Raw genomic sequence first — 11,196 nt, 5'->3', positions numbered from 1 at the left:
CTAAAATATAATTAAAGTAAGGTGATATGTAGAATTCTAAGAGTGTACGAGTATAATTATAAATTAAAAACGACGATTATAATTTTTAAGATATATGTAAACATATAATAAAAATTACAGTATTTATGATTTGGTCTATTCGGTCTATTCGGTTCGAACCGAAATATTTTTTAAAAGAATCGGAACAAACCAAATTTTATTTCGGTCTATTTGGTCCGGAGAGAATAGAACAAATTTCTGAAAAATCAGGACCGAACTACATTAGTACAAGTTCGGTTCGGTTTTTCGGTTTCGGTTTAATTTGTTCAGCCCTATTTACAATCGATTCATGTATTTATTTGTTGGTTTGGACTGGGAAATCTAAGGATCCGGCGATTTGTTCTTGGAAACCAGAAATTTTCGATTTTATCCCTGATATAAAAGTTAAAAACAGTCCAGGGGTGCAAAACAAAGCGAAATTCAAAGTTAAAGGTGTAACTTGCAAGGAAACATAATATATACCCGAATTGAAAAAAACACCCAAGGAAATGGGTTACAAATTACCAAATACTCTTATTTTCTTCTAGTTTAATTAGTAATTTACTGAAATGCCCCCGATTCCGTTAAAGATAACGATCAACTTGGATGGAAAGTCGTCAACAACATGGTGCAAATAGAAGGGAAATTAATTTTAATGGGGTGTAAGTTGACAGAAAAAATAAATCAAAAAAATGAAAATAAAAGTGGGTTACAAACTGTCAATTACTCAAAATAAATGGATAAATGCATAAATCAATATTTAGTCTGATACGTAGGACCAAAGATAGTTATAGGTTTCTTGACACATCATCAAATAACTAATAACTAATAATGGAGTACAAAGAGATTCTCTTTAAATTAAAGTGAATGATTGAATAAAATATTATTTAATTATGAAAATTCTTGGTTGTAAAATAGAACTAGTATATAAGTGCAAAAGTTATTTTAGCAAAAAAACATTTTTTAATGCCAAATTATAACAATAGCCATAGTAATTTACATCTTGGAATTGCTCTTACAAACTCAAACTTCTTTTCATATATAATGTAGATAATAAAACCACAAGTACACAAAATGTAATCAGAACAATATGCTCAGTTGAACAAAATCAGATAATGTTCTATCGACACAGTTAAAAGCAGCCTTGAAACCCAGACATGTATATCAAACAATATACTGAAGAGCATTGCCTGAACCTGAACAGGGTTTGAACTCTGTGCTAGGAACTGGATAAGCTCTTGCTTCTCGACATCAAAGACCGACTATAACCTGCCTTAAAACTACACATGCTCTGTTTGAAGGTCCTCCAATATCAATCATTTCCCCATTATGTGTTCTTTATCAAGTCCTCAAATCAACAAACTTAATGTATATGCAACTTTAAGTTCAGAAGACTACGAAGCTCCTCACTCTAATTTTCAACCCATCAATCAAGTACCTATCATTCTGTACAAAATACATGATTTCACCTGGGACAAGCATGATTTTATAACAATGTACTCCCAAAAATTGTAGTAATATTTTACTCTGACTGCAAAAAACAAACCACAAATGTGCTGTATAATCAGCTAGGGGGAGTTCCATGCACTATCATTGAACTGTTGCAGTAATGATGCCTTTGCATCCAAGAATTTCGCATACTTGTTTTTGCTCTTCTCAAACTTTTTCAGGGTCTCGTCATATAATTCATTTTCTTTGTCTAGCTGGTCATTTATTGTTCTCAACATGGACTTCTTTGCATCAATCATACGTTGATAGCGAGAATTTTGACTTTGAGGTGCAACAACTGGAAAGTGTATAGAGGGTTTCCTGAAGAAATGAAAAGCACTGCACGTCAGATACTATAGTCTTGTGACATAGATTTTTAATCAAACTTAGGGAGAAATGGGGGAAGAATTCAGAAAGGCCAGACTGAAAGCTCATAACAACATACATATAACTAATTGTAAAACAAATATCTTACCCACATCCTAGAGAAATAACTCCAGTTTTCCTTACGATACCTCCATCCAAAGAAACCGCACCATGGTGGATGCATTCTAGTGCTTTTCTCATTGTTTCCCTAGTTCTATAAACCTGTACCTCACCTAAAATATGATAGAATAAGGTCTCCCGTAGACCTTTACCTCCAGAAGTCCTTGTGTATAACTGATTAGCATCCAAATATATCATATTGACAGCATATCCTGAAAATCCTGGTGGAGTCTTTCCATTTGGTAAAGTAGGATCAGACAACAAAAGCCTTCTCTGAGGATCTCCACTGTCACATTCGCCTTCGTATGGCCTGTTACACAATAGGTTGCACATCACTCTTCACAATAAAAGTCTGAACATTAAAATCACGTCTCTCTGTTTGAAGTGTAACAAGTTGCACATCTCTCTTACAAGTAAACTAATATCTACCGGGAATAACATATTCGACGAAGAAGTATCTAAATAAGCAACAGAAAGTATTTTCATCATTCTTTACAGTACCTTACATCTTCAAGACAGATAACAGAATAACGTCCATCTAAAGATGTGCCAAGTGCAGATGCCAATGCTTGAAGACCAGTGGAACAGTTCACATTTCCATGTACATCACACGTTTCAAGATTATGAGCAGCTTTATAGGATTTACACACAACTCCAAGCATTTGCTCCTCTCCAAGGAACTCTGTCAAAATCCTGTGTCAAGGAAAAAACAGAGAAAATTATGCACAGGCTTCTATCGTGTAAGTTTATTAAACTAAAAATTCATTGGTAGAAAGAGACCTGGCAAGCTCATTTGTTTCAACACTTCCAAGAAGCGCAACCACACCTAAAATATCTTTTGAGAAATCATGATATTTCTTGTCTTTCAGTACTTTGCAGACAACAGAAGCAGCTGTGTGAGCCCTTGATTCAATCTCTCCCAACATTCTCTCTTTTTTAGGTGAATTACTTGAATCCCCATTAGAATTAGCTTCCAGTGAAGCTGAGGAGAAATCAAACAACAGTCACTTAAATTTTAGTACCAGTTAATTTAACTACTTTTGTAGATATCATGTAAATTAACTAACTGAAAGAATACACAAAGCATTGATTAACAACAAAATCATAAGATGGATTTTTGTAAACTATTTTTATTGACAGTGTCTGCCACTCCCATCAGTGTTATATTATTGAATCATTTAAGTATCTTCACATTAAGAACATAACAGAGAGAGACTAAGAGTTGTTGCATTACAACCTTGCAATTCGGACAGGGCTTTCTCATATTCCAACCGTTGGGCATGGAATGTTTTAAGCTTTTGTTCATGCTCTCCAATGCGCCTTCCATCCTGCAAAAACTTGTCTTCAAGTTCCTGCAAGGTGAGAGGCACATTTGACACACAAAAAAAGAGGCTTGATAAATAATAGAAGTCAGACTATAAGCTAAACTTTTTATTGTTATATATTTATTTATGAAATATTCATATACATGGGGCGTCTCAGCTAAAGCTTTTCAGTCATATGAGCAAGTTGGACTTATTGCCAATAAGATCAGAAATCTGGGACGAAATATAAAAGATCTCAACAGGAGATAGACATAGCATTTCTTCGATACATCACTATAAATCCTTTTTTTTTTTTTCTAATTTACAGTATAGACTCCGTGCACAACTTCATATTTTATACAAAGCAGTATACCTTCCGCTCATCATAAAGGCTCTTAACTAAGTTTCCTATGCTCTTAGCAGAGTCTGGGCTTGGTCCCAGCACCATTGCATTATCGTCATGCTCAACTTTTGGAATTCTAAAACCAGATAAATTATTTTGGAGTGAGATTTCTTCAGCTGTACACTGAGGCTGGCTACTCTCATACACAATTTCAGGGGCTGTCTCTACAAGCACCTACAAAAGAATCACAGCTATCAATATAGGGATCACTATCATGTTAGAAAATTTGCAAGATAGAATTTGTAACCGTTATGGTCATGTTGAGCTTTGGGAAGCGAGAATGTGCAGCACGAAAGGAGAAGCTTCCTTCTATTTCAGGGAGCTGAATAGTACGAACAGTGCAGCAACCATGACGAAAGCTGTATTTCACAGTATCATCCATATCTGTTGAATCAGACTTCAATACAAGAGAATGGGACATGTCACCCTTCTCGTTATCATCGATTGTTTCATCCACAACACCATCAGAGTTAACAATTTCAAACACAACATCTTCCAGTTGAGAACCAGCACAACATTTCTCAGGTATCTGAGTAAAAAAGATGAGGAAAATCAATTCAAATTAAAAAACTTCGGCAAATATCTGCTGCACAACTTCAACTGAATTGAAAAAATGTAATGGGAAAATAGAAGATAGACATGTTACAAACCTTAGTTGCAACTCTAAGCATTCTTTTCTCAATTTGGGACTTCACTTTAAAAAGCAATTTGTTGCTTTTGCTTGAGAAAACAGAAAGGGATACTGCACAGAAAAAGGCATCATATTGAATGTGAACTGCAACTCTGCAGATATTATTTGTTTTAATAATAGTACTAACAAAGAAATCTCAAGAACATATACAGATGATCAGTAGTATATTATCCTCGTATATAGATTCATAGAGTAGGTTCAAAACCTCACACTGTATTCAAGTGTAGCTCCAAATATATCTGTTTTTTGTTTTTTGCAAATAATATTTGTGTTACTATATCACATGTGTGAATATAATTCACTTATTAGTTTACAGCGCAGCATTGGGTTTTGGGAAATCTGAAAAAAGTAATTTCAAACTAATTGAGGTAAGAAACAATTATTGATGAGAAAAAAGTAAATTCAAACTAATTGAAGTACGAAAATTTTAGAATTCTTTTAGAAATTTAGCAAAATAAGTAATGAGAAGGAATCAATAACTAACTGAAGAAGTTGAGAATGAGAATACATTTTTACAAAAAAAAAATTACAAGATGAGAACAAACTAATAGACAATAACGAAATAAAAAAAATGATCCTAAAGCAGATTAGCGAACATTGAAGCTAAGCATAACTGATTAGCTAATAGAACAAGATGCACCAGGAATGGCAAGTAGCCAAGAAAATTCTAAATTATGAGAAACATGTCATGCCTTTGAAAAGAAATTAAGCATACCACTTTCCCCATAGCCTTTTGAAACTTTCAAGAGACCACTGAGATCAACACGTCCATGATCATCCACCTGTGAGGCAACAATAGTTCTTGTATAAAAAACTGATGAATGAACAAAATATCGGAATTAGGACAGCCAAGTAGCATTCAGAGTAAAAAAATAAGCATAGAAATTAAAAACAGCAACGGAAAAGAAAGGCACAGGCTAGCTACTCGACAACTGGCTTTCTAAATTACATATATCAACCCAGCAATATATAAACTGATATATAGTTATATGATCCGGCATACAAGTGGTATGTATATACGTACATGGGTATTATACATATACACATACAATGATACAAATAAAATCTACAGACCGCAGAAAGTACACCAGTGAATAATTATCAAATTTGATTTTTAAATCTTACCTGACAAATCAAAACCCAACGAAATACCACCTTAAACACAATATAGCTTTCTTTCTATTTAGGACAAACTTTGCCATTTTTTTCATCCTAGCCCCCCACTAGTTATTTGATACAGCATCAGCCTTTTTTCTAGAATGAGGCAAAGCTTCCATCAACTACCCTTAATATTTCTTCCACTAAACCATTACTAATATGATTATTGTTTTATGTTGATACACAGCACCCAAGTGGCAGGCTGATATGTTAGTACTAATTGTGTTAAAAACCATGAAATTTCATAATTATGGAAGTACCTAATAAATTTGACAGATATATATACTGTTTGTACTTGCTGGTGCATGGGAAGGGAAACAAAATAGAAAGTATCAGTAGAAGTTCAGTAACAGGACCCACCTGTACTATGTTTGTTTTCTGTTGAAAATGAAATCCATCCACACCCAATGACAAATCTGAACCTTGTTTAACGTGATTACCATAGGCATCAAACACCTGTTAAAAACTCAGAATTAAATATGTATAAAGACAAATAAAAGAAAATGGCTTCCTTAATTAAAAAAACATTAAATCACGAGAAGAAAGTAGTAAGGGATGAAATAATCCTGCTATATATACGGATTTTCAGAAAGCCAATACATACTGTATCTCTTTAATGAGTATCTAAATCAAAGTTTCTTAAGGCAACTGATTTCAAGGTCTTGAAATTTCTTTAACCTCTAGTTCGAGCTCTTGCACAACATTTCCAGGAAGTAGATGCTTCATAAAATCTTTTGGTTTAGCATTAAGATGGTCTATTGATCCTGGAAGAACTGAGGCAAATGATACAGTCAGAAGACAATAAAAGCTGACCAAATATTTCTAGTCACATAGTAACAGCATTAAAAGGTCTATTGATCAGAAAGGGAACCATTTTACTATTGGCTAACATAGGGATACCTTTGCATGGAACGCTCACGTCAAAGGGTTCATCTTTTGAACATATCGTTAACTGGGCTTCATAGCCAGGGCGAATTAGGTCCACTTCGCTACTTTTAACCAGTATGTTCTACAGATAAATTGAGAGAGTCTTTAATGGAAAATGTATATGCTTAAAACTTCAAAAGAACTCAAATAAAGGCTGTGAATATATTATACCTCTGCCGTAATAACTGAACATTTGGATAAAAGATGCGATTTCAGTGTTTCAGATTGAAACAAAATAACACCCTGCTTTGTTGAAACTTTAGCTATCAATTTAGGGACATGCCGAAATGATGTACGGTTTTCATAGACATCGTAGCATGAAATAGAAATTGGGGGGAAATGCGAACCAACCCTGAGCAGAAATTTTGTTTAGTTCACACCAGATATTGTTAGTTATAACGAAAGAAGACATTTACTTATATTACAAATTTTTAGAGAAAATAATAAAACTCAGGAATATGATAGATGGTCACCATCTTACCTTACACTAAGCTTTGCATGTTGCATATCACTCACAAGCGCCCACCTCTTAACCTGGGACTGTGCCTTAACCCTTACACTATTAACATAACTACTGCAGTCCGATTCTTTCTGAAGAATCTCAAAGCCATGACATAAAACAACAGATGTGGGAAATGTTGCATTCAGTATCTTATGACATAACATAAAGGAATGAATAGTGAAAGGAAAATGTGTAGAATAACATAACATTAAGCAACTAGCATGTCACTAATTACTTACAATGTGAAAGGAAAATGTATATTCACCAGCTTTTTCAAATATCAATTTGGGGTTCACTGAGAATATATATAGACCACGAAACCCTTTACGAGATGAAGGTGAAGCACGAAAAGAATGAACATGGCTAGTTTTTTGTAGATCCTTATCTTCAGCATTTAATTTTATTTCTAGAACCATATCTAAGTCTGTCACTGCAATATGCTTCTGGTCTAATTTTTCAGAAACCGCCACACTACCATAAGAGGCAGGACGAACAACTGCTATAACTTCGTCGGGAGAAGCATGACCAGCAGTGACGACAGCATCAAAAGGCAATGACTGAAAGATAAACCAAATTTGTAACGACTGCAGTAGCGACCTTATAGAACCAGTATAAAAGCAAATTAAAAAGCAATTAAGGTAACTAAAAACTTTTTTTCAATGTGATTGCAGAGGGTGTAGCTATGATGAAATGTGCATTACAGTTTGTAATTTATAAAACTTGTAAGACTTACCCCTTCAACTTCCAGTTCTTCACAATGACTGGCACTAAGAATATCGATTGATGATGGAATTTTCTTCTGCCGCTTTTCAAGTTGCGAAATCCACTCGGCAGTTTCAACAGACAGACACTGGTGAGGATAAGTTCAATCAAAAAACTTACCCCAATCATATTAGAACAAGACTTATTACACTGAAAACAAAGCAAAATGTGACGGTTTTGTGTGACTAGTGTTGATATAAAGGTTGAACCTTTCCCGTATCAATAATACTAATAGGAAGTGACTTAGATTCACGGATATCTATTGCTGGATTTCCGTCTTCGTCCTCAAAAATAAGGCATCCCTTTTCATCTGAAATACCTAACTGCCTTCCAATTGTTTAAGTAATTATACAAAAAGCAAAACAGGTACAAAAGTCAGTAAAAAGAACATAGGCACATAAAAACAAAATTTCAGTTAAGTATCTCATGTACCTGCAGATAATTCGAGTTTCCCCTTTGAACAGAAAGAGAGGGAAGCAAAAAGACAAAAAGAGATGGGGTTAGATTCCTTAAGTTAACAAAGTTTAGGTCTAAACTATTATATAAAGTGTTACATAAGTACACGATGTCAGATATTGAACAATTAACTCTTTTGAACAAATACAGAGAGTTCTAGAAGAGGTTTTTATCCATTTATTGCTAGCTCTACCTTATTTAAACACTACAAAATTTCTGGTACAGCGTATTGGTGCGGAAAATGTGCATGTAATTTGAATTTTACTTACCACCTGCATCGCCTTGAAATCCTTCTAAAAGAATGTATTCTAGAACACAATAGATATTGTTTTTATAAACTCCTGAGCACGCTCCTTTCAAAACTTTAATTTTCTGTCCCGACCGCCAGGATTTTCCCTTCCTCCTGATGTGTCTATGAACCCTGATAACTGATCCATAAATTGCACCAAAAGTGAGCAACATGGAAAGAAGCATACTTAAAAAATAGAGAATGGAAAAAGGGTATATACTCTTCTTCTACTCGTGCTAAATAATATCCACAAACAGAGAGCCAACATTGACAACATCAGAAGTACAATAATATGAACAGAATCCTACAACTTACCATCTGAAGAAATCACAAGCTGTTTCTTGTTTGAGGGATTAATGATGATAACATGTTCATCCTCACCACAATCACTCTCTTCATCATAGAGATTATGCATCTGGAAAATCCAGTCTTGATATTGTTTCTCCACTTGCTGAAGTGATAGTTTCTTTCCATCTTTAAAAATTTCAACATTTACATCTGAAGATCAGTAAAAGAAAATGTGAGTGACAACAAAACTGACATTAAAAGGCTCCAGGCACAACAAATAATACAAATACATAGCGGAAATAAGACACCTCTATCTTTCTCTAAAGACTTCTGGCCAAAGTTCTTCAAAGCAGTGGTGTAACAATGGTGATGTGATAAATCGGTCTACAGAACAAACAATTCACTATTATCAGTCATCAATTACATATAAATTGGAGAATATAGAATATATTCATATATTAAATAATATTACATCAGTCAAGGATACACATCATCAAATAATCGAGGTATATAATCCAACTACATGATCTAGCAATATTTGTTTGCAAAATGAAGAGTCCGGGTAACTAAGCTTGTTTGTACTGTAAATGAAGCAAATAGATAAGAATGCAATACACATTACACAATATGCCAATATTATAAATTTGTTCATTCAGAAAGTGCAATATACTCTCAACGTCATGTAATTTCCCTGTAATCCTATAAAAATGGTCATATTCCTATGACAATGCATCTTGTCACGTTTGCAGGAAGGGAAATCGATCCACATACCTTCGATGGGGTTGGGTAAAAGCCACCATCAGTTTCTGCAAAAATAAGTCAATCACCTAATTTGCGAAAGCAATAATGACAATGAACAGGTAACAAGTTAGGACTGTCTATATATGAGCCAAAGCAATCTCTCATACCAATGAAGCATTTCACTCTTGAGCAACATGTCTTCAATATTTGGGCCCTGTCAACCTTTCGTTGCTTAAGATCCATAAAAGGAAGCCACGCCTGTTTTATAGTAAGAATACTGATCAATTTCTCTTAACAATTTAAAGCTATCCGAACAAGTATCCATAACTATACATCAATGCAACTTAATTTTACACACATTAAGGATTATGTCACTTCGGCTGTGCATAATTGGCTTAGGTGTTTATAATTTCATGTCAGAGGCCATTAAGATAATCTAGATCAAAGATAATCTAGATCAATTCTCAACCATACAGTAAGTAGTTGCATTCTTCAAGTAGTTGACATGTGCAATACAATTCCTACAAAGGGTCCTATGTATCTTTCTCATTTCTCATCAATACTTTCTTATTGTTTTGTTCATAAAGTTTTTAAAACAGAGGAGGCAGTGAGCTTAAAGGTACAAGTCCAAACAGAAAGGCTGCAAATAAAACAGATTACTTTTCTGAATTTCCCTCAACTATGATGGGAGGTTCTTGTCCTTGTGGGCTAAGGAAAGAGAGTATCAGGGTAAGCGTCTCTTGCAAAACCTTATTCACATATTAATAATATAGATGTATATTTACATTCTTTTTCAATCTCTAATTCTAATCTCTAAAAGAGCCGTCAGTTATTTTTTATCAAATCAGGTGAAATCAGGCTAGTTCTCAACCACAGTTTTCTGAATTATAATACTAATCAGTTAAACTATTAGTTTTATTGTTTTATCCGTACTACTAATCGGTCCTAACAATAAAATTTGAAGGTAAATATTATCTCTATCTAGGATGCAAACATATACAATTTCTCTCTTTTCTGAACTGGTTACTGTACAATCACTTCTAGGGCTGAGGGAAGGGAGTGAAAATTTGAGTTAGTGGCTGGGTTGCTCTCAGGCAAAAGGAGAGCTTGAGAGTACAATTATGCATGCTATTTCTTCCAGCATGGCAAAAGAAAGTGAGAGGAGTACCACCTTAGTAGGTGAAGGTGAGGATGTGAGGCATGTGAGCTAGGGGGAGCCCCCGATGCAAGAAAAGAGAGAAATTGAGAGAAAGGCAGGTACAGGGGATATAAGGGTGGATACAGCCATTGCTAGTGAGTCAATGATTGTGGATGATGCTGAAAAGGAAAGACAATTTCAGCAACCCTACAAAGCTGTAATTGATAACATTTCCTTGGATGCTGACACTTTTACTCATCCTGTGTCAGCCTATCAACTTTTGGCTACTCAGGGCAATGAGGAGGCAGAAAAGACTTTAAATCTGGTACATACTTCAGAATCTCTTCAAAGGGATAAAGCTGCTGTCAATAGAATGCCTTCTACAGCTGGTGAGCCATCTGAGGAATTTGGAGTAAATTCCAATGATGATGACTCTGTTTCATTTGATGGAAGCATGAACTTAAGGGGAGATGAAGGCCCTAGTTCTATTCCAGATTTACCTGAATGGGAATTGATAAAGGAGTAAATATCCAAAGTGCTAGTTC

The 11,196-nt window shown here is 34.7% G+C and overlaps 1 protein-coding gene across 3 annotated transcripts; it reads right to left on the bottom strand.

Annotated features, from left to right (window-relative positions):
• Nucleotides 1-1,033: 1,033 nt before the first annotated feature.
• LOC141705003 (structural maintenance of chromosomes flexible hinge domain-containing protein GMI1-like) lies at nt 1,034-10,353 on the bottom strand. 3 transcript variants are annotated; one of them, XM_074508088.1, is made up of 23 exons: nt 9,681-9,957; nt 9,544-9,578; nt 9,081-9,156; nt 8,800-8,982; nt 8,465-8,623; nt 8,172-8,193; nt 7,949-8,066; nt 7,711-7,827; nt 7,217-7,534; nt 6,957-7,075; nt 6,647-6,827; nt 6,449-6,557; nt 6,227-6,321; nt 5,909-6,004; nt 5,106-5,172; nt 4,350-4,441; nt 3,947-4,228; nt 3,670-3,873; nt 3,230-3,344; nt 2,773-2,974; nt 2,494-2,685; nt 1,982-2,302; nt 1,034-1,827 (listed from the first exon to the last, which is right to left on the bottom strand). In XM_074508088.1, exons 1-23 carry the CDS (start codon nt 9,754-9,756, stop codon nt 1,587-1,589), a joined length of 3,420 nt encoding a protein of 1,139 aa, XP_074364189.1. In that variant the 5' UTR covers nt 9,757-9,957; the 3' UTR covers nt 1,034-1,586. The 3 variants fall into 3 exon arrangements, with proteins under 3 accessions (XP_074364189.1, XP_074364190.1, XP_074364191.1); XM_074508089.1 differs by having other exon boundaries at nt 6,957-7,066; nt 9,681-9,955; XM_074508090.1 differs by lacking the exon at nt 1,034-1,827 and having other exon boundaries at nt 2,144-2,302; nt 2,499-2,685; nt 9,681-10,353.
• Nucleotides 10,354-11,196: the final 843 nt, after the last annotated feature.

The sequence above is a fragment of the Apium graveolens genome, unplaced genomic scaffold (genome assembly GCF_009905375.1).
Source record: "Apium graveolens cultivar Ventura unplaced genomic scaffold, ASM990537v1 ctg8439, whole genome shotgun sequence".
Classification (NCBI taxonomy): Eukaryota; Viridiplantae; Streptophyta; class Magnoliopsida; order Apiales; family Apiaceae; genus Apium; species Apium graveolens.
This window is presented reverse-complemented; position numbering and strand designations above follow the sequence as displayed.

Coding starts and splice junctions, on each gene's coding strand:
- LOC141705003 (XM_074508088.1), bottom strand. CDS start 9,756: ATGGATCTTAAGCAACGAAAGGTTGACAGGGCCCAAATATTGAAGACA. Junction 8,983..9,080: donor GTCTTTAGAGAAAGATAGAG/GTGTCTTATTTC, acceptor ACTGATCTTCAG/ATGTAAATGTTGAAATTTTT. Junction 4,229..4,349: donor TGCTTAGAGTTGCAACTAAG/GTTTGTAACATG, acceptor TTTTTTACTCAG/ATACCTGAGAAATGTTGTGC.